This window comes from Strigops habroptila, chromosome 8 (genome assembly GCF_004027225.2).
Source record: "Strigops habroptila isolate Jane chromosome 8, bStrHab1.2.pri, whole genome shotgun sequence".
Classification (NCBI taxonomy): Eukaryota; Metazoa; Chordata; class Aves; order Psittaciformes; family Psittacidae; genus Strigops; species Strigops habroptila.
In genome coordinates this window covers 26,142,943-26,166,298 of record NC_044284.2, presented here as the reverse complement: position 1 = coordinate 26,166,298, position 23,356 = coordinate 26,142,943, and the positions used below count along the sequence as shown (strand labels likewise).

General features: G+C 39.5%; 2 protein-coding genes across 6 annotated transcripts in view; one reads left to right on the top strand and one right to left on the bottom strand.

Moving 5' to 3' along the window:
• Positions 1–3,049: 3,049 nt before the first annotated feature.
• Positions 3,050–21,129, bottom strand: SLC66A1L (solute carrier family 66 member 1 like). Of its 5 annotated transcripts, XM_030496583.1 has the most exons (10): positions 20,793–21,111; positions 18,146–18,278; positions 16,675–16,758; positions 16,413–16,548; positions 15,039–15,168; positions 13,890–13,980; positions 12,168–12,292; positions 11,172–11,267; positions 10,042–10,227; positions 3,050–4,075 (listed from the first exon to the last, which is right to left on the bottom strand). In XM_030496583.1, exons 3-10 carry the CDS (start codon positions 16,748–16,750, stop codon positions 3,974–3,976), a joined length of 942 nt encoding a protein of 313 aa, XP_030352443.1. In that variant the 5' UTR covers positions 16,751–16,758; positions 18,146–18,278; positions 20,793–21,111; the 3' UTR covers positions 3,050–3,973. The 5 variants fall into 5 exon arrangements, with proteins under 5 accessions (XP_030352443.1, XP_030352444.1, XP_030352442.1 ...); XM_030496584.1 differs by having other exon boundaries at positions 15,039–15,164; positions 16,413–16,758; positions 20,793–21,129; XM_030496582.1 differs by having other exon boundaries at positions 16,413–16,758.
• A 78-nt stretch (positions 21,130–21,207) lies between these two features.
• VEPH1 (ventricular zone expressed PH domain containing 1) overlaps positions 21,208–23,356 on the top strand; it is a 104,785-nt gene continuing 102,636 nt past the window's right edge. Inside the window, exons 1-2 of the mRNA XM_030496573.1 lie at positions 21,208–21,358; positions 21,841–21,915. The gene's annotated coding sequence lies outside the window, so the exon portion shown is untranslated. The remainder of the gene's footprint in view (positions 21,359–21,840; positions 21,916–23,356) is intronic.

The following is a 23,356-nucleotide window of genomic DNA, read 5'->3' as shown; positions in this document are numbered from 1 at the left end:
TACCATATATTTTCAGCAGTATCTAGCAAGCAGCCACATGGATGGACACCAAAGTACTACAATCAATTAATATTCATGCATCACCCCTACCACCGTTAAAATTTCCTCAAAACGCACCACAGCAGTGGCTGGATTAACCTCTCCTGAAGGTAATGGGGCCCTTTAACACCTGACTGTCAGAACAATGGCTGGGAAACCCTCAGAATGGGGATTTGGAGGAGATCCTGTAGCAGCCCTTCTTGCAGAGCTTTCAGGGGATGGATCCGGACCTGTCAAAGGAAATGCTGTGCTGCAAAGGCAAAGGCAGTTCTGGGTGCATCCCCGTTGAGGCCGAGGTACCCACAGTAGCACTGCGTGACAGCAGCTGCTAATCCATCTCTTCCTTGTTATTCATAAAGTCTTAGTTGTCTGTTACTTGAGTACTAATAAATGTCATTTAAAGCAACTCAAGCCCTAGATGTTGGTAGCAGTTTCTTAGGGTTCCCTCTGACAAAGCTTTGCTTAACTTAACCTGCAGCTTCTTACACATGGTGCCTCACAGACATTTAACTCTTAACTTAAACATCCATAAACTTAAAACATCACGGATGTGTTAAGTCACACAAAGAGGCAGCTACAAAGTGAGTGGCACAAAGAACAGCTGACATTTTTCTCCTGTGCGACCATTACCCTGTTAGGAAAATGCTATTTCATATGCATAATAACTGCTGCTGTAACAAAAAGTGGTTTTCTCTATCTTCTCTGAGGTTACAGAGCAATAAGTAAACAAATTGTGATGGAATAATTAGAACAAGCTGGCTGTTGCCCAGTCTTGGATAGTCTTTTCTGAGATTTTTATACCTACAGATAAAGCTGCGACCTTGCACAGGTTTAGTCATAGCACTGATGGCAAATGGGGACATATTGTTGGCTTCTGCTCTTTGAACCTGAAAATCAGCTTGTTTTTCTCGTACTTTTGGCACAGCTGTAAACAACCCCCTCCTCAATGGTATTGTACTAAAAACCTTGTGGGAGCATCTTTTGTTGCTTCCACAAGATGCTGCAGACCTTTAAAGCCAGTTAGCAGGAAACAGAGGGAATGAGATACTGGAGCAGCCAACAATGGCAGCTTTTGCTCTGTGCTTTTTACTAGAGGAACCAATTTTCTTTTCTACAGACTAATAACATGTTTTGGGTTTGGTTTTTTTTTTTCAGTGAGAATACAAGCATGAATGTAGAAAAAACATAAATTCCAAGAGACAGTCAGAAGGAGCAAATTAGGTACATATTTTTCTTATTGAAACAGGTGATCACAACTGATGTGTAACAACAAAGAGTAACTCCATTACTGGAAAATCTTCTGTGGACAATGGAGAACTATGTTAGCTAAATTATTTGATTAATTTGTTTAAAAATAAGGCCCTGAAGGCATTTTAGAGGTTTCCTTTAGTTAATGAGATTTCCATGATAGTAAAAAAAATAAAATTAGAAAACAATGCTGTTAATCTCGGATTACATGCAGCACAAAGGAAGAATTAGTAGCATAAAGCGAGAAGATTAAGACACTTTGCTTTCCAACAAAGTAACTGTGATAGAAGGATAGAAGCTACATGCTGTGTTTTCTTGCCTGGGATTAATAAAGAGGTGATCAGGATCTGCCCTTTAGTCTCTAACCTGGTATACCTGGGCATTGCTCTACCTTCTTATTTCGACACAGCAAGGTCTGGTTCTGAGAAAATAATTATGGGCTGAGAAAGGGATAACAAAGATGGTATCATCCTACTGGGCAACAGGAAACAGCAAGGACAACTGTACACATTTGATCAGCTCTTGCAGTCAAATAGCTAACTGGAAATAATATTTTCTCAAGTGTAAGTAGTCACTGAATCCATATACTAAATATTATATATATCTGAACTATCAAGAAATAGGTATCTTTGCTTCACATTTAAAAAGTTAGATTATTTTCCATTGAAAGTCTCAAATTAAATTACAGTAACTTCATATACCCCGTATTTGGCTGTTTTAACAAACAGCAGCATGAAACAGGGATAAAAATACATCCCAAACCAGGATTACATATAGCAATAAAAGGGGAAATAATCTTTGAAGAAATTATGTAAGAACAAATTCTAACTGCATTAAGAAGTGAGAAGTCATGGTTTCAATCACCAGTCAGGCAAGAGATTGATAATCTCATGTGCACAACATGTAAACTTGCGAGTTAGACAAATGGAATTTAATTTATGTACTGAAAAGGTTAATTTCTAATACCCTCTACTTGCTTCAGAAATCAGGAAAAACATGTTTGCTCTAAGTACACGCTGAGACTAATAAAGTAACTGACTTCACCGGGGTAGAACTTGTGTAAACCCTCCATGTCTCGCAGAACTGTAAAACGTTTCAGAAGCACTTGCCTTTTCACAACGCGACTTAGTATATCCCTTTTACTCAGCTGTTGTGGCACTGCCTATACCCACACCACCGGCACGGGGATTACTAAGCAGTATTCTTGGCAGGTGGCAGGACCGTAAGCCACTGGAATGGGTTTATCCTTCCATGGCATGTTGTGCCACTAACACCTAATCCACCATCCCACAGTCTGTCATCCCCTGACAGGACCCAATTCATTTCTAGCAAGAACATGGAATTCAGTTCCTCGCACAACTTACTGCTGCAGCAGAAGCTGAAATTAAATTTCCATCATCTATGGCAGCAGGGATGGGACTGACCCCCCCCCCCCCAAACCCCCCAGTCCCATTCAAGAGGGTTATATCAGTGTGTGTGAAGTCCTATAAAAGGTCATAGAGTGCATGCTTTTGGCAGCAATTTAGATACAATCGATTGCACTCATTTTCTTTCATTATTTAAAAATGAATTTATTATTTATTAGGTTTTATTATTTAAAAACAAAATTTAAATCATGGCCCTTTATCAGTTACATGAAATCAAAGGGAAGGAGCTCCACAATAAACTCACAAATGTATAAAATGTTCATATTGGCCTTTTTAAAGAAAGACCCCTTTTGTTCACTAACATATCTATTGAAGAGTGAATCATTACACATATATTCAACAAAACATTAACAAATTTATTCGTTGAGATTATTTTATTAAAGCTTTCTTCAGACACAACACAGTATTGCAAAAAAATGTGATTGCAAGCTACAGACCCCTTAGCTTCCATTTTTTTGTTGTTGGTGGTTTTTTTTTCTCCATGATACTTATCTAAACCAGAAGAAAATGCATGGTGTACAAAACCATTATATGCAGTATATGATGACATACAGTAATTATAATCCTTGGAACAGACAGGTATTGATGTATAAATGTTCTAACTCTTCAAAATAAAATGCACAGTGATGCTCTGCAATGATCTGTACCTGAGACTCCCAGCAATGTACACCAGGATTCTGCTTTTGCATCAATAGCAGATCCTCTGCACTGAAGTCACTTAATGATAGGCTGTTTTTTCTTTTGGTGCATACAAAATTGAGTATGAATTAAAAAAGGTCAAATCTTACCATACAACATAACTGGACTAAGCAGCCTGTAACTCCAGGTGGGTTTCAAGGCATGGGATAATCTCATCCATTGGGTTTAAACCACCCACATGACTGCTAACCATGATGTACATGTTCATCTAAAAATAAAGTCATCCCACAATACGCACTGTATCATGATGTCAAATAAGTATTTCTACAGCACTACTGCTGTCAGTCTGTATCAAACTTTAAGTAGAAACAGGTAAACTCAGGGGAAAAAAAAAATCATTCAGGAAAAAAAAAAATGTATCTAGCCCGAAACAACACAGTAAATATTAAATATTTTATTATTGGCATATAATTTGTAAATAAGTAATGACAAATTAATAATAAAATAAATAATAAGAAGTAATAAATTTGGTCCCTTAGCAACTGCAATCTTAACTGTTTGTCAAAATAATCCAAGAGCAAAATCCAATGAAAAACCCAGGAGCGGAACACAGCCCAACACTAGGCTGTCTCCTCGTTCACCAGCAATGGTTCCACTTCCAGTGTTACTAAACCAGATTGCCTTTCCTTCTGCTGACGATACAGGATGAATTGCACAGTCACCTGTTATTTTGGGGTAAGGAAGTAATTAACTAGGATACAGAGGTAGCATTTGCAGTACTTGCTTTCAATTAAAACCAAAATAAGCTGTACAGAATAAAAGCAGCCACCCATTTAGTTCTGGCACAGACTCCAAATACCACAGTCTTCAGAGGAAAGCTGTATCTAATTCACATACTGTAGCGTCAGTATTATCTGTTTATTTAATTCCAACTGTGGAATTTTCGACATTCACATATAACCTTTTCCAAACCCTACTTAATGCTCATTTTCTACTTCTTTAGGGCAAAAGGTTTAATCATATTTTACTTGCAACACTAGAAATGGGAACATACATAAAAATTCTAACTCAAAACTTCAGTTCCACCTGGTTATATGGCTTGAATACTGATGGTAACATCCTTTACTACCTCATCCTCATGCTGCAAGGGTCCTCAGTATGAAATTCATTAGCAGAATAGGAAAAAGGTTTGTCTAGGAACAATGTGGAATCAAATGTATTGCCCTGTACTACTCCAGCCTCAGTGGTCTGGGCTAAGCGTGGGAACTGGTGAAGGGAGAAGTTACTAAGAAAATTTTCTTAGCAATAGATGAGCGTTGCTTGATCAGAAAACAAAACTTTCATTTCCTGAAAAATTCTCGGCAGTTTGATATTTACAGGCACTGACATGCAGACAACACTACGAGTCAATACTTTATGCTGTTTGCAATACAGAACTGTTTGCAATTAGACATAATTATTTCTTTCTCCTGTAACACAGACCATTACACATCCTGTAACAGAGACATTAACACATCCACAGGAAACATGGCTAATCTAAAAAGCATTAACAAGTATGCGCTTGTCCTTTTTCGTAATGGTTTCAGCTCTCAAACAAAATCATTGACTTTGAGCAATGGACAGGAGAGATTTCTTACTCTGCAGAATTTTTGTCAGATAGTTGAGGATTGTTATACTTGAGCACTGAAACACTTTGTTTTCTAATAGAGATACCATTTTAAGATATAAGGATACGGTACAATTCTATCCAGCTACACCCTCAAGTATTCTACTATATTTCTATTTTATTCTATGAAATACGTACAGTATTTTACAGAATAAAGGTTTCCTAGCCACAGTCAATTGATACGGAAGTGATGCGAAATGCAAAGCAGCAGGTAGTCACAAGGGCAAACCAATGCCAGCCAGCAAAGCGGCCACTCTCCGCAGGGCAAGTTTATGGCTCCTACCTTTTTTACTCACTATGGGTACTTTTCTTCTACAAGATGGAGTAATTTCAGCAGCAGATTATTGTAATACCAGCATTACTTGCTATCCAATTTTCTTCATTAAAGTTTTAAGAAGGACATTAGCTGGGTAGAAGCAGTTATAGCAGATGAGGTCAAGTACAGAGCCTCCAACATAAGGATCTGCATGAAAGCAGGTTTAAAGTACGGGGTGTAGACACAAGTGGCCATCTGTACACCCAGGTACCTTGCACCAAGCCAATGTATAAGTTCAGGTTTCCTAGAGCCTGGATCACCACTACTGCTAGACATAAAATCTCATTTTAAAAATGAAATAGTTTCTCTGGGAGGAATCTGACATATAGAATTCTACCAGAAACACTTTAGACCAGTTATAACAACTTGGCTGGTAGACAATGGTTGTGAGAAGTTTGAAGGCTGATGTATGTAATTATCTATAAAAGTAAGGAGGGGGGAGGAAAAAAAAAAAAAAAAGCTTTCTGGGAGGCCTGGGTGAATGGGGAGGAAATTCTCTACATCCTAGGCAGAGCCCCAGGAATTATCCCACCTTTTCAAAGCTTTCCAGTGCCCCACCTCTGAGGCTCCCCAGCTAAAGACTAGACAGGATTTCCTTCAGAGACAGCAGCTCTGCATGCCTTTTTTAGTACTTCTATAGTAATATGCAGGGAACGCTTTCTTCTTACAGCTTAGCAAATTACTTTTATAGCATATATAGCTACTACTTAAATTTCCTGCCTTTTTCTTTTTTTCTTTTTTTTTCCTAGGCCTTACTGTACTTGCAGTTGAGCACCTCCTCAAGCCTTAATAGTTGCACTGTTGGAAAAAAACCCCTGTGAACTGTGAATCAAATTTGCTGAAATCATACGCTGGGCTCAGGACAAACCTGCTCTTTAGCACTGCATTATCACTCTTAGCCACCAAGTTGGCAACAGCAACAGAACTTTTAGGAAGGAGTAAATTATAAACACAAGTTATGTGGAGCTTATCAAACTGTATTTCTAGAATATGTTTTTGTAGCAGATGTAATCAGCTGCTCTTATTTTTTTAAATAAACGTTAAACTGCCAAGACTACTAAATACAGAAACTAACTTGCTGCTCAAGTCTGCCTTTTTAGGGGAAACTTTAAGACCTAAGCATGCAGACAGCCCAAAGCAGAGAAGACAACCAAACTGACTTCTCAGAGTAAGGTTTATGACAGCCACTGAGCTAGTACATCAGATTTTTAAACAATTTAATGACAATTAAAAATCCAAACAGTCTTGAAGCAAAAGCAGGCATTTACAAAAGTGGAGAGAAGTTGTTTGTTTGGCTGGGAAACTCCTGGCTGCATTGTCAGGTCAGACTTCTGTTCTTTGCACAGTGTAATTAAATTACAAAGCATGATATTTTGTAGAAGTATATAATGGATTCCAAGTGGTTGCTCTGCAGATCAAAAAAGGTGCAAGAGAAGAGTCCGCGTACAACAGCTTGGCTCTTGCTGCGTATACTTTGGCTACCTAGTAACAACCTGGCCACATTTAATGAAAAGCAGCACATGTGGAGGATTTGAACAGAGTTCTCTGACAATAGAGTGATGTCAAAAATAAATAAATAAATAAATAGATAAATAAGGCAAAAATCTTGGTAAAGGGCTTTGTCTGAACTAAGCACAAAGCAGAGCTCTTTGGTTTTGGTGGTAGCAGGGGAGGAAGGAAGCAGGGTGAAAGAGGGTAACAGACTTACAGGAAAGGATCAAGTTTTCTGGGAAAACCTGCACTAGATTGAGTCTCTTGAAAACTTAGTGATTGCTACTGCTACAGGTGTAATGGCAGAACTGCTCATCAACTGATTTAGTATTTTAAAATACATAGTATTGCATCCTTGTGTACAAGTGAAACATTAATCATAAAAGAAAGCTCTAATAAAGTCCACAGTCGCCAAACCTGGACCAAGTGACATTGGCTGGTGATGCGCCCTATTCAGCCCATTTAAACCCTGAGCTTTGTGGTTTCTTGAGAGACTCCAAACACCTTCAGCTGCAAAGCGGCAGTTGGAAGGAAACATTTAGTGGAAAAGAAAATCATGTCCCATTTATAATTCAAATGTATGATGCTATGAAACTCCTCTTAAAATAAAAAGGAAGCCAATTCATGCTTTATGAACAATTGGATACTTCCATTATTTATTGAAAATAACTGGCTTATTGTGCAACCAAATAACTTTAACTGTAGATACCAGAGGATGACCGTGCTATCCTGTTAAACCAAGGAGAAACAACTCCAGTGTAATCCTGCACTAAGTAATGCTGGAGCTGCTGTTTCAGCTATGATCAGGAGTCCATTTGTTTCTAAAAATAGTCCCCAACAGCCGTGTCAGATGGAAGCAAAAGAATACTGCAGCAGACACAGAGTAAGTGAACTCTTAATCCTGGCTTGGACCTTGAGAAATGAGAGTTTATTTTCCATGTAATGAAACTCTGGATACTATCAGGAGTAAAGTCTACTAGAATTAGTCCATTTCTGCAAGGACTCCTCAAAACAGAGACTGTGTTACACAAATCACTAATTATGAAACACTTTCCTCTTAGAAATTATTCCTTTTTGATTCAGTTCCTCACTTTTCCAAAACCTAGGTGATGCTGTTCTTTGTTTTCTGGTCTAACATGACATATCAGTTTGCTAGATTTTCTTATTTTCTTGCTTGGCAAGAGACAGTAATGAAGCTCTCTTTTAAAAAGCATTGACTTCCTTACCTTCAGGGCTTCTCAAAGCAGGAGGTCTGCTTTTGTTTTCTCTTGATTACAAATACTTCATACATTTTCAACTAACACTATATACTTGACTAGATTCCTATAAGCTCCTCAACCTGATTTGGAAGCATCTGTTTTCAATATAATTTGAACTGGAGGACTATTAGCAAGATTGGATTCAGACTGCAATCAAGACAGAACCCAGAAATGAATGTCATGTGCACAATGGCACTGCAATCCTGGGGCAGGGCTCAGGCAGGGGGGAGGTTTGTGGCAAATATAAAAGTTCCTTTTCAGAGTACATCATCGAAAGGCATCTGCAAATATGCACGTAATGTACTGTAAGGGTCATCAAGATCAAGTTCTAGGGTTTTTTTGGTAAATAAATACTGGCTGGTTTATATTTCCAGCTGGGGGTGGAAGAAAGAGTCACTACTTCGTTCATGGAACAAAAGGCCTGAACATTCAAATCAGCCACACGGGCCAGCAATCCTGAATCCCTACAGTCTGCTCATGCAAAAGAAACTGCACTGCTCCCTAAAAGATAAAACTACAATTTATTTCAAAACCGGACCATGAGCCACAGTTCAGTCTTACCACTGCAGTGGAATATTGTGTTCCCACAATGCAGAATGTTTTACTGAAGAAGTGCCCACTTAAATCACCATGGCTGGAGATGCAAAAAACACAGATGGCTATTCTGAATGACAGTATAATTTAACAGTCCATCCGAAGGCCAGGGTCGGCTGTTGCATCGCTAGTCTAATTGGAGTGGCTTATGAAATTACTTTAATCAGAAAGACAAAACTGATGCCTGGGAATCATAATTTCTGGAATTTTTCCAGGTAAATCTGGTAAATGCCGTTTAATATGGAACGTATTAAGACAATATGCTTCAGTAGGGTCCTGAAACCACTCATTTTACCCTGTTTTATAGTTTGAGTTCATGGACCTATGTTTTCAGATGGTTTCAGAAAACCAAGATGTTTTCAGACACAAACCTAAATCTCTTACTTTAGGAAAAATCAGAAAACCTCCTCTTTATCTTCTTTTAAGCGAAAATACAAGCTATAGTAACAAGACAGGTGGCTATAAACCTATAGTGAATAGTAAGACCAAGTACCACCACATTACTATTCACTAGGCTTTTAAAGCAAAAGTACACTAGTTACTCTAAACATTTTGCTTTTAATTTCTTGACCACAAAATGTTAACACTTAATCTATAAAAAGCATGACTAACAGTAACTAATATACTGTGGGCATCTCATGTATGTCTTGTGAACATAAGAATAAAAAAATGTAGCATTTTAAGTTTGCTCAGGACTTTAAGAAACTCGCATACTAGTCTAGATAAGCATGTAGATGGTCAGCCCTCAGCATGACACTGAGTGCATAGCTGCTGGTTTTCAGAGGCACTCAGTGTTTCAACACATCTGATTTTGCCCCTAATTATGCAGGTAAGGGGTAGCTGCAGCATTTCTTTGTTAAGTGCTATTTTCTGAAACCAGGCTTGCCAAAACCTCATTGTTTGTCTCTGTCATTAATGCAATCTTGCAATAACACTTACAATTTAACCAAATTCTCATAACTCTGATTCTGTATTTGCATTTAACAACAAGCAGGTTTGGGTTTGGTTTGCTTGTTTGTTTGTGGTTTTTTGTTGTTGTTTTGGGTCTTGTTTGGGTTGGGTTTTTTTATATTTATCAGAGAGCAAACCTAAGAAAAACAGCAGCACAATGTGCTGCAACCTCCCCCCCCCAACCTTTAGTATACTACACATTGCCTACAAGACATAAATTAACCTGTGCAATGTACCTTGAAGGGAGAAATATCATTATAAGAAACATAAAAATTATTGTTTAGAGAGAAGATTTTATGATCAGGTTAGAATTAAAGAAAAAAATCGATTTTAAAACAAAAATCCACTTAATTTCTGATCTACTTATTAACAAGCCTATACTGAGAAACTCCTATAACATGAAAAGGATACAAAAATGTCTAGAAACAAAACTCCAAAGCTCCCAATAAGCCATGGAAGATGGTGTAAGAAGTAGAGGGCCCGGAAGGATTTGCTGTCTGGCATCCTTAAAACAAGGCTCAGTCCGTACGTACAGTTTCCCATCATGGCTAATGCAAACAGCAGGTAAGAGGTGCCTTCTGTTGATCTTCTTCGGAACTAAATACAAGGAAGTTTTTACAAATACAAAGACATTTTAAAACATGTATCACAGTAGCAAATTAGAGATAATTTGGCATTTTGTACCATAACACATCCAAAGACTTTCAGTCATTCTCGTCCACCACTTCTAGGGCTCTGAATCCTCCAAGCTTAGTAGTTTCAGCACATATCTCTGAAAACTACAAAAATTGTTACAGCTCCTAGAAGCAGCTCTGATTAATGTAATTTTTATGTAAGTGTAAAGCAGCCAGGATAATCTGCTTCCAAATTATATTTAGTTCTTAAAAAAATCTGTTGGACTATGAGACTGCTTAATACACCTTGTCGAAAATATTGTGGTATTCCAGCTGTGAAGAAAAACATAGAGGGGGAATAGGAATAGGCTTGGAAATGAACTAATCATTTCCATAATCAATTAAAACGCCTGCACAGAACTGACAGTGTAAAACTTTCTGGTCTTTCTTGTGTTTGTTTTTGGTTTTTAATACACTGATAACAAAGAGGTTGTGAAAAAAAAAAAAAGGTCAGTAATGGCATCTTTGTGAAAAGGGGCTAAAATTCTAAACTAATTTTCCTCTAATTCTAACTTTTGATCCCATGGTTGATTACTTAAGGTAGAATAGTTTGAAGAAAGAAAAGGGGAGGTATCACTTGCTTATGACAACAATCACACACAGTGATTCTGCTCGTATCTGATAAACCCAACTGTAAATACTTCATTTCCTCTTCCCATACAAATCAATCCTCTTCCATCAATCAAAGACCGCTGTTTTCCTAAAATTCTCGCTATCCTTCTCTGAATGGGAGAAAAACCCCATTTTTTTTTTTTCTTTATCATTTTAGAGTTCAAGAGGGCTCACTGTTATGGAGATTCCAACATCTAAAGCAACAGAGAGTATTTTGTAAAATAAACAAGTATACTTAGCCAAAAACCTACTCACATTTTTATACAGCTGAGGAAATCTACTTCCCAAGTAAAACACACAGGATATATAGCCACAAATGAAGCCTGACATTTCAATCATATCAAGAGAGTTCTGAAAAAGAAAGGTACATATATTTTGGCAAGAATGTTTTCAGGCATTTCAGAGGATTAAACGGAGAGTCCACTGGCTGATTTTCTGGATAGAACTCCTTTCAAAGCAGTTCAGTGCTGCTCTTCAAATGACCATAGAGGGCTAGAAAGGGTTTAATCTTTATCTCACAACAATGCAGACTGCTGTGTTGTAGCCATGACTGAGATCAAAACTAGTGCCAGGCTTTAGGATACGACACTAATATCAATCCAGTCCTCCTGCTAAAAAAGCCTGGGCACAATAATTCAAACCAAAACTAAGAACTGTAGCGAGGGCCACTAAAAAAATGAATCATCCCGTCTGGAGAAAGCAGAATACTCATTTTCACAGTTTAACAGTTGTTAGTTTTCTCACTCTAGCTGTGTTTTGAAAATAAGCTGCTTCCCTGCTGGGCAATGTTGCTGGATTACAATTATTTTACTAGCATTAGTATGAAGGCCATCAAATTGCTAGAACAGCCTGTGAACTTTCCTACTGAACTGACAGCAGCAGCAGGTACAATTGTAATTTTCCAATTCTATTGATTTCACTTGTGGCTGTGTAGTCTCTGCATGGATGTCTACAGTATTTAACACAAGCAGAAACACAACACGTATACAAGTGATTTTGCAGAGTGGCACATCCTAATGACCCAAGGGACAGAACAAGTTTGAAACACAGTTTGAAAAAAGAAGCAGTTCTATAACTTCTTTATTTTGGGATGTATGGTCCATAGTTAAAACATCCACATAATGCCACAGTTATAATTTTCTAAAGCATTGTTAAAAATTTCATCCAAATTTCTTTAAAGCTCAGAGTACAATCTTTTCAAGACACTTTTGGGTGGGAATTTTTTTGGAATGGAAGCAGGTGAGAACTTACATTACTTCTCTGGATTATTGCACTCTCGTCTTGGTTTCTTAGTAACAGCTGACAGAGTAAAAGAACACACAGTGCTATGCACACCATGATCCAGGTTATACAGAAATTCTTCAGGCTTTTGCTGCCTAGAATGACATACAAACAAATTAGCTGAAAAATAACATCTGCTGTTGATTCGAGGTTACTTTTTGTTTGCAATATAAATATGTAAATGTAAAGATACAGTTTCATGTATCTTTTTCTTGGCAGCAATTAAGTCCACCTCTCTCTTCCGGGCTCTGTGCCCACTCCTGCTCACTATCACAGTTGTGCTGCATCTTTGTGCAACAACTGAGGGTAGAAGTGCAGGAACAGGAGGGGGACTCCTTCAGTGTGCATTGCTACTGAGAGAAAATTTTCATACAGTGCTATGCTGGACCAGTCTCTATGTCCATACTTAGCTAGATATCAAGCCTTACCGAGACCCACATATTCAAATACAGACTCCATACAGCAAGTCTCCATAGACACCTACAAGACAGCCTGAAACTGGCAGACAATCGTACAGAACTCTGGAGCTACGGTACCTTCCATACCTGTAAGATGCTAGTAAACTCCTGCGATCACTGTTACCAGTGGAACAAATTGCTTATGACATTAGTAAGCCTGCCCTAAAGACCTGTAGCCTAAATATGATTCTATGAAATAACAAACTTAGTCGTGCTGTTCCACAGGCTGCACTTTGAGATGCAAAACTGACCAACTTGCTAAGGTAGGCGCTCCAGAACTGGGTACTGAAAAGCTATTTTGCAGCTTTAAGCATAGAACCATTCCTCCCTCTCCAGCTATGCAAACCATTGAGCTGAAACAAGCGCTGGCAGTGTACAAAACCTTGTGTTTGTTTTCAAGAGCAGGCATCAGGAAGGAAGTATCTTCAACACTGACCTATCTCCAGGTTTATTATCAGTTCCACATTGATTGATTGAATCTGCTTTATCCCTATTTAGTCTGCTGGGCAGGCATCTGTTTTACTTCAGCTTTTTGTTACCTCTGCTGCACACGGATTTTCTTCGATACCTTTTTTTTTTTTAGATTTATGAGTTAATGTTTTGATTTGATACAATGTGAACAGAGCTTTCGGTCTTCCATTTCAGTCAAAAGAGTAGTCCACTGGTAGGCTGAATGCTACAGCTATGGCCAGCATTTTATGAAGTACAAATCTAGTAATTTCATTCTCCTTGAATGTTTTTTAACCATATGTATGGAAACAGACCACATGAAGATGTCAAGATATTTTGTGCTATAAGCAAATAAAGTCCGGTTTCAATCAACATGGAGGAAACTAACTGAACCACGCAAAAAAAATAATGCTCGCTTTCAACTTACCCATATACTTAAATAGATGTAAGTAGATAATAAAACCATGGAGTAAGTTTAAATATGGGACCAGATTCCCCAAAACTATTGCAGTTTTTTATGTCTATGTAAACTGAAAGTACTACATTAAAAATATTTACAGATACTATGTGGTAAGAAAAGAGAAAAGCAAAAAGGAAGAGAAGAGAAAGGGTAGCATTTTCACAAGAGACTGAGAAACCTGGAAGCAATGGGCCTAACAACTTCAACCAGAATTTGTGCACTCTATTTTTTGATCCCTCTGAAAAAAAATTATTCAAACGCTGTAGAAAATATCAAAGAGTGTGCTACATTATGAAGAACATTTTAATTGTTGAAAAAACTTACATTTTTTCATTTCCTGATTCTTGAGCTTATAGTAGACAAATTGTGAAATCATAATTATATCCATGTTAACATAAAAAATGGCAGTGACAATCTGAAAGAGAAGATACATTCGCTTGTTCAGTATACCAACTGTAGTTCAAAATACCTTAACGTAATGTATGGAAATTTTGCTTCACAATCATAATGTGATTTTTTTGCCAAAAAAGAAAGTAAGTTTCCAGTCCACAACAAGTTGAGGCACTGCAGATGAATGCAGCGTAAACCTTATGCAACACAGTTGCAAAAGTTGGTAATTTTCCAGGATGCACAGCACAAATTCCTACCCAGGCAGACTTATAAATCCTTCCTGTCCAGAAGTTTAAGTCTGCTCCAACTAGTTTCCCAGCACTTCGGAAGCTACTAATCTTACTCAGCGCCCCTATTGCAATAAGACAAAATTACACTCTCTCTTCCCGTTTTCATAATGGGGTGATGGAACGGTTAGCACCACGCATTAAGTTGTAAAAAAGAAGACAACTCTGTCCACCCTTGGGTCCATCTCCAGCTTGTGAAAACATCTGCAGCTGGGTGGCTGACACATAGCTCTTTCTCTTTTAATTAAAAGTCAAAAATAAGAACTGCAGATAAAGTCTCAGGCACAATGTATTGCTGAAAACAACTGATTCTTTCAAAGAAACCCTCTTAGTGAAGAAAATATATTTTAAAAATAGTCAGATATTAATAGCTTTGAACTCATACTTCCCTGTTAAAAAAAGAAAAAAAAAAAAGGGCTAGAGGAACTGTAAAGAGTAGCTGCCCCAAACCAGCTAAACACCACAACTTCCTTTCAGGCCTTTCCAGCCCTATTTGCTCTACAAACTTACTTTGACACTGAAGCTCAAATGAAAATTCCCCACCTCATTTATCATTGAGTAACTCCCAGTAAGTCTCTTTGAATGTTAATTACATGTGAAATGGTTCCTATAATGCATAACAGTTTCAATGTAAATATTTGGGAAATTATGACTTATTTTGCAAATTACAGTGAACAGAATACAGAACTATTTTCTTTCCCAGTACCTACTTCACTGTGCAAGATTAAGTTATCTCAGAGTTTAAAGAGACAGTTTGAAAAGGATAAATCAAAAAGTAGGAATACTGACAGATTACCTGAATTGGCAGTTGATTTGTTAAGTAGCAGCCTACAAAATTTGTAAGATCTCCAGCTATCCAACCCAGTAGAAAGCCCAAAGACAGCGCTTGATCCACTCTTCCACTCTGACAGGCTACGTAAATCTGACTGGCACAAATTCCAGAAGTAATTGTAATAAGCAAAAAATGTTTAATAAGCTCAGAAGTATATTTTTCAAAATCTGAATAAAGGAAAATTAAAACTCTAGCCACAAGAGACCTATCACAGCAACACTCCACTTACCTTTTGAAGAACTCAGTATCACTATAGTTCACCATCTCTTACTCTAACATAACAAAAGACTCAAATCACAACCTCATTACCTTTTGCATGAGCTCCTTTCTTGTGGCTTGTATTAAAATACCATTTTCTCGTCCCCAGAACCATGCCATAAGTATTTTATATTCACCTGCTGTAAACACCAACCTTTAAGATACTGAAATAAGAAAACCCACTGCTATTTAACAGAGAAGGGCTAAGAATGAACAAAGCTGCTAAAAGAGCAGCTAAATAAGCTAAATTTAGCTTATGCCTCTAAACTGGAAACTGTTATTCAGAATCACAATGGGGACTATGAAGCAATCCCAAACATGAGTCCATTTGACATACCTTGATGAATTCCATGCTCACTAACATGATAGTTTTAATGTAAAGCCCCCTTTCCACTAGTACTTCAACTAGTATTTCTGAAGCTCAACAGTTTACTAAGAGTGGTTTTATTTTGCTTCATTTCCATAGCCCTTTTACTAGTTCAGTAAATTATATCCCCCTTATGGGGACAGACTTTGGAGTCAATCCCATTCTGTTTCAGGCATTTTCACCTGCTGGGAACATTTCTACTTTTCCTTTGTCATCTCCTCCCTGCATATTTGAAACCTGAATCCAGTGCCAGCAACCAAACAGCAGCTGATTTAGCACTACCAAAGTGTTAACTCATGTGTCACTTCTGACCTTTTCCCAATCCAAATTTAATCGGAAGGAGCCAGCACAATAGTACTGGTGACATAGCATGTGGTTTGAATAACACTGAGCCAGCTCCTGCTGCAAGTGTGCCTGCACATGCACACATATCTCAGGATGGGGAAGATAAGAGAGGTGATTTATTCTCATTTGCTCTAAGTGGCAGAGATTAGTGTCAAGTCAGTACACCAGAACAGTACATCGAGCTCATTTGTCAACCACCAAATATTTTTGCAAACATGAACAACATGCTTCTCTGGCATATTATATCTGTAATATGCAGATAGAGAAACATATCCAAGATAAAATGAAAAAAATGCAGCTTTTGAAAAAGGCTTCAGGCAAGATTACTCATGTTTGAATCTGAGGACTGCTTAAGACTTTAAACTTACGGTAGTGCAGCAAACAGAAAACAGACAATGGAAATCAGTCCTATGACAACGCTCCAATACTCCCACGCATTCTCGACACATTCTTCCAGGAGATGCCAAATCCATGGTGTTCCATTTATGCACAATCTCCTATTCTCTATTGGGGAGATATTGAAAGCATGGGTATTCAGCTGAGAAGCCATCATTCCTGGACCACGATTCGATGTCACAAGTTTATTTCTGCCTCCTTTTCTACCCCATGCAAATCCGCAAATCTGTTTACCAATGCTGATTATCCTCTGTGAAAAGACCTCTGCATCCAGACAGATGCTTGATATCGCAGTTATTTCCAATCTCATAAACGGACCTGCCAAATTCAAAGAAATAAATACAGCTAGTGTGAATAAGACATTAACTGTACAATGCTTGCTTACACTTATTGCTTACAGAAGAGAAGTTAGTCTTCCAAGAAAGAAAAATACTTCATAGTCCATCACATTCATTAGCTCTTGACAAATCTGCAACACTCCAGATTTACATCACTATAGCATTTTAGTCTGAGGTTGTGTTAGACTGAGACTGCCAGTTACACTGAGGTGCCAGCAATCTACTACAGGGTAAAGTAAACCAAGCAATTTATTTGCACTTATGACCAAAACACTGATTTTCGTGTCCAACGTCATGCCAGCAAATTAACAGTACTTTCTTAAACGGTACTAGTCCAGATTCTGAACACTCCACTCATACATAGGAAACATAAATACAATGTTGCTTTCTATGCAACTAATTTCAGGATAATGTTACAAAAAAGAAGTAACTCTTATGACTCATATTCCAGACCAGCTCTAATGCCTACTTGAATCTAACTAGCCCATCAGACTAACTACTGATTCAACATAGTGTCAAGCAGTTTGCTTTCCTTAATACTCTGGAGGAAAGACAGAAAGTGTAAGAAACTTGTAGAAGGCAAACGTATGGCAATCCTGTCCCCCAAAATCCCTGGAATTAAACATAAGAGTATAATATGGCTTAAATTTTGAAGCAACAGAGGGTTGGGTTTGACCTTCAAAAATATTTTCTTGTAGCCAATCATATAATTCTGGATATTTTTGTTCCTGCTGAAATATCCATCCTATTTGAAATTTAAATGTTTACTTAGAAGGCTAACCACTACAAAATTGAAGAAAATTTTAACAAAAATGCATAATTATCGACTACTATTCCTTGAAACTGCCTGCTGACGAAAACCAGCTGATATCCTACTCATTCTGATGATAATTTAAGTCCTCTGAAGGAAAATAATTCCTCACACAGAGGAGTCTCACAACAAAACCACTCAACAAAATAAGTACTATGCTAGTAGGTTCATCTGTTTAGTATTTAAAACCAGACGTAGAACCAGTAACAAGAAAGATGGTGAAAATATTTAAGACCATTTGGAACATCTCAGATGCACAGAGTAGTCAAGAAACAGGAAAAAGTAATACTGAGGTATAAGAGTACTCCTCTATACCAGAATAAAGTTCTGCAGTATCTCACAGATGGCAGTCCCTAAAGGCCTGATGTTTGTGGCTGGGATTTTTGATGTTCTTCATACACATGGGGACAGGTCTTGGAAGGGCTGACAGTGTACTCTTTCGCAATGTAACAGGTTGGAGCCACCCTCATTATGCACCACACTACTCTCAAATCCTGATAAAGTTTCACAAAGTTTGTTTTCACAGAACATCATTCAATGTAAAGTTAGGACTCACTTTTCTAGTCATCGAGAAACCTGCTTTTTCTTTTCATGAGACTTCAGGTATCTGCAGCGTTACACACTGGAACAAGTTTTCTGCAGAAACTGGCTGCCTCTCAAGAGAGCCATCATCACTGGACCTAAACCAGCTGAACAATAAAAAAAGAACATGTATTCATACACTGAGAATTCACCTTAGCCTACTAGATATAGTCAGCTTATACTTGTGAAGTTATGAGACTTTGTAGCCATCTTGGAAAATAATTGTTAAAGTTTTGAGTAATGTTTCAGGTAAGCTTTCCCATTCTGGTGCTCTGCAGCTGAGTAGGGTTTTACCACCCGCTAAAAAGGGAGAAACACCAAAGCACACATACTACTTAGAAGACAGGTTTTAGGCATGAACTTTCAACCATTCATAAGCATTGTAAAAAAAGCACCGTATACGTTTTATTAAGCTTCATCCCAAAATGCCCATTTCAAGATAAGCAAAACATGTCAGATGTAAAAAAAAAAGGCAAGAAAAAAAGAAGATTGAACATGGGTATTTTAAAATCATGTCTGAAAAATTAAGTTTAATCTGGTATGTAAAACCATGTCTGAATATCAGAACTGCAGTTGGACTCACGCATGCAAAAGTTCTCTTACAAGATCAAGGACTACGGGGCAGCAAGTCTAAACACGGCAATTCAGACTCAACCACCTGATCTTCTGCTATTCCCCGCTCCAAAACCCTGGAGCTATTATGGAAAACCAAACAGTTTAAAAAGCGGTAGGAATTAGACAGGCCACTTACACTCCCCAGATGACTGAAGACTTGAGCTTTGGCCTCCTGCCACACAACACACTTAACACATTTAAAGCATGTGGGTATTCTTGGGTTGTTATTACTTAACATTTACACAGCAGAATAATGCTCATGTGCCAGTCCTTGTAAACGTATTTTTAATCTTACAATAATTGCTACTTTTTTAAAATCCCCAGCAAAATACTCTGCCCCAGTAAGGGCCCAATATCAGCATTCCATCAGTGGCTAGAACAACTGGGTGCCATCAACCAAATGTATAAACCTGAATTCCTCCTGCCATTGCTGGGGAGGCAAAAGGCAATGGTGTCAGTGATTGATATTCAGCTATTCTCAAACTTGGACTGCCTGTACCATGTTAGGATGTACCTTTCACCAAATAAACTGTCCTCTGACATTGAACTATTTCATAAACACATTTTTAGCTTAAAAGAATAAAGGTGTTTGAGCTAGACCAATACGGATGGTTCCCTCCTCCAATACCTACATTCCTGTATAGACATTTGCATTTTTTCTCAACATTCATAAATAAAACCTTTCACTTCTCTTTTCTTGCATTAAACGCTTTCCACCTGAAAAGAGGATAAGGAAACCGCTATGACACTTTTTCCTATAGTATTTATGTTGCCAATGACAAGGAAATAAAATAATACTAAACAATGATTTATGTTCCTATAACTCGCCTGTAACCTCATATTCTTTCTTAGATTATTGCCCAAATACTAGTTACTACCATCTGGAAAAGTTACAGTAATTATTTTCACAGAACAGTTAACTTGGAACCTTGACATCATACCTTTCTGAAAAGGTGTAGTGTTTGCCTAGCTAGAAATAAAACTGTTATGGTATGAGATATTTAGTAATAAAGAATCAGGAGCTTAAGACTCCTGTTTGGGCACTCTTTTTCTTATTTTAATACCTTATTCTGGAGCAAAAACATGCAAACAGAAATAGTCAATGGTTTAAAAATGAAATCCACTTCATTAAGAATAGCTTCACAGTGCAAATGAGGAAGAGGAAGCTTTCCCTGGAACTTGGGAGACTTTCCGCAGAGTCTGTGCTTCTCTAGTGGCCAAGCTGCCATGCACATCCATGAGTCCTGGCTGCTGCATGTTTCTGGATGTCAAGTATGAGACATTGCTAGTAATGTATAAAGATGTCAGATATGTGTATTTGGCAGATTTGCAAGTTCTCTAAATAGCAGCTAATAACAGCTTGAAATCTGAAAGGATCTTCAGTTGTACAGTATTTGTAATTGAATTACTCCTAGTGAAAAGAAAAAGTGGAGCTAAGCTAAGGAATAACTCAGGGCTTCCTCAAACACCAATATTAACTAGATCATTGTATTTTGTCTCCAGCTATTTTCTAAACACATTTTTACACACTTCTGATTGTGAACGCTGCCTCGTCAGAGCTGATGAGAACGCATGACCAAATTTTACCTAGAAACCAAGCCCTGTTATCACAGATGATTTCCAACTTAGATTAAAAAAACCCACCAAACCACAAAATAACAACAAAGAAGCGCCTTTCTTCACGAGACTCCGGCCGGCATCACAGCCCTAATGCCCCCGGGGGCACCATCCCTCGCGGGGAGGAGGGTCCATGGGCAGCAGCTACTTGTGGCCTTGAAGACCCCGGGTGCGCCCCGGGCCTGGCCCCCGCACCGTGACGGCACTGGGTCCTTAGGGGAGAAACGGGAATGGCGGAGGCAGCGTTAAATGAATAATAATTAAGAACGGCTTTAAAAAAGGGCGGCGCCTCCATGGCCCCACGCACATGGCAAGGCGAGCTTGGCGCGGGCCGGACCGGGCCTATCTAGGGAGGCGAGGACGCGCACCCGAGCGGGGCAGACACCGACCTGGCGAGAGCTCCGGGGGCTGCTGCTCCGGGGATCCGGCTGGGCTGGGCGCCGCACACCTCTACATCGCGCCGCCGCCACCGGAGGGCGGTTTCGCCGCACGGATAGACCCTGCGGACACGGACGGGGTTACGTTCCCGCGGCCAGCGGCCGCCCTCTGCTCCGCAGCGCCCCACCAGCCCCGGCGGCTTCCCGGCCCGCGGCGGGGAGGCGAGAGTGAGGGAGAGAAGGCCGAGCCGCCCTCCCCTTCCCTTTCCTTTCCCCTTCCCCCGGACGCCCTCGCCGTGCCCGCCGCGACCGTGAGCCACCGCAGCGGCGGGGCCCGGGCGCCCTCTGCGGGCGGGCGGCGGGGCCGGCTCTCCGTGCCACAGGGCCGCCGGAGAGGAGGGGTGGTGGAGTTGTGGTGTGAGGAAACGGAAGATAAAGTGGACTGCGGAGCAAGCACATACACGCGTGCTGCTGCCACCGCAGAACGCGGCCGACGTTCTCCTGCCTTCGCGGTGAGAGGCTGGAGGAGCTGACACAGCCCCACACAGAGGAAGGTGCCCTGGAGTGGCGCTGGCAAGGTGCAAACAACTTTAGTATTTTTAAGACCTAGACAGTTATGCCAGTGGTGCTACCCTTCTTCACACGAAAACATTGCTTTCAGGCCTGTGTAATGCACATATGCAGAGCAGCCATTGCGAGAAACACAGAAGCAAGGGTTCGTGTGAAAAGGCCCCTGGCCATTTGTTTACCACAAGTGAAGCCAACGTGCCCTTTGCAAGCCTGTGCTCCTCTCTGGCCAGCTCATAAAGCGCATGGTGACCTTGCCACTGCAGCAGCAGTGCTTCATTGTGGGGCCTCGGCAGCTCTTAAATGCCACCTTTTAACTTGATCAGTAGTGGCAGTTAGTGATCCTCCATAAAAAGAAGTCTAATGAACAATCCTAGGGTCTTTGTAGGGTGTCTACTTTTGGAACATGAATATTTTAAAATATTTTGATGGGAAATAACGTTGTATAATTTGCTGGATTTTTAACATAATTTTGCTTTTTATTTTCATACAGGCTTACCATTGCTGTAGTTACTTCAGCCTAGGTAATTGGCACAGGATTGGGAGAATGATTAGAGGAAGGCTCCAGGTAACTGCATTGTTCTAGTTTGATTGCTGCTCAAGCAATGATTCAGTGTTGGTTTTGGCAGTTGAGCAGCATTTGTCTGGCACTGTGAAATTCCCTATTGGTGTCCCTGAGACTCATCTGTTATTGATGGGCAAAAGCAAAAGATTTGCAAAATTTTTAGAAGACTTAAGGAATAGGTTTTGTTACATGCTTTACAATGCGTTATTACAGAGCCTGCTAGCTGAAGTCTCCTCACTTGTGTAGACAGAATGGGGTCTTGTGGCTGGTGCAGAGCAGGAGAAGAGGGGAGCAGGCTGGAAGGAGCCACCTGCACCACAGGAGGGGATGTACTGGCAGCAGGACTGCAGAGGACCATTTCCTGCACCCCTCTGTTGCCTAAAGAAAAGACCTCTTGGTGTAAGTAACCCATAGGGTACCTAACCCAAAACTGGATGTGAACCTGCGAGGGCAGCAACTGAAAAGACCATGCAAGTGACTGGGGAGGATAAAATGATCTACAGCTGATCCTCATAACAATTTATAAAGGCAAACAAAATTTGAGCAAATGGGTGATGGAAGCTGGAAGGTGTTTGTGCTCTGAGGGCATTGATTGCCCTGACCATCCTCACCTGAGGCTTCCACTCACACCTGTCCTTGGGCCCCAGTTCAGCTCCAGCTATTAGCAGCTTGTCTTCTGGATGGGCCCCTCATGAAGCACATTACAGCTTGCATCCACCTGGGTTTCCTGGGTGGACTCTGGACCTATGCTGTAGCCCTTTCTTTGGCTGTGTCTCCTCTTGCTCCAGGCTGGACTCCCTGGATGTATGTGGGACTTGGTTTACTGCGTTACTCTCTTGGGACCGTTAGTGGCTAGTGTTGCCAGCACCCAGCCCTGCAAGTAAGGGTATGCCTGTGCTGAGATGTCTCTGCTTGTGGCTTGCCTTGCTGTAGGATATTGACGAAGAAGGTTTGAGTATTTTTATTATTTAAGTCAACGCCCCACATATCATTAAATACACGAAGGCAAGTATGCTGGTGATTAGATACAGTTTGTTGACCTCAAATGTGTTAATACATTTAAAAATACATAATGTTAATCATAAGGAAGAAGGAGTAAAGTAGCAAGTTATATGTAGAAAAATACTGTAAAGGTACCTGCAAAATCCTTCCAGAGATAAGACATTTTCAGAAATGGAGGTTGAAATTCATAGGTTTATCCAGGCTGGTTGCTGCCTCTGTTTCTGGAACGAATGCATCTTCTATGTCACGAACTGCATTTTATGACGTGCTTGAAAAAAAGTGGATAAAAAGAGGATAATGTGGTGAAAGACAGCCAATTATTTCATAAATGCAAACTACATTAAAAAGCGGTGTACAAATTATATATTTATGGATACAATTTTGTTCTACTGTCACATAACAAAATGAATAATACATTAGTCCAAGAACCTGTCATTAAGTG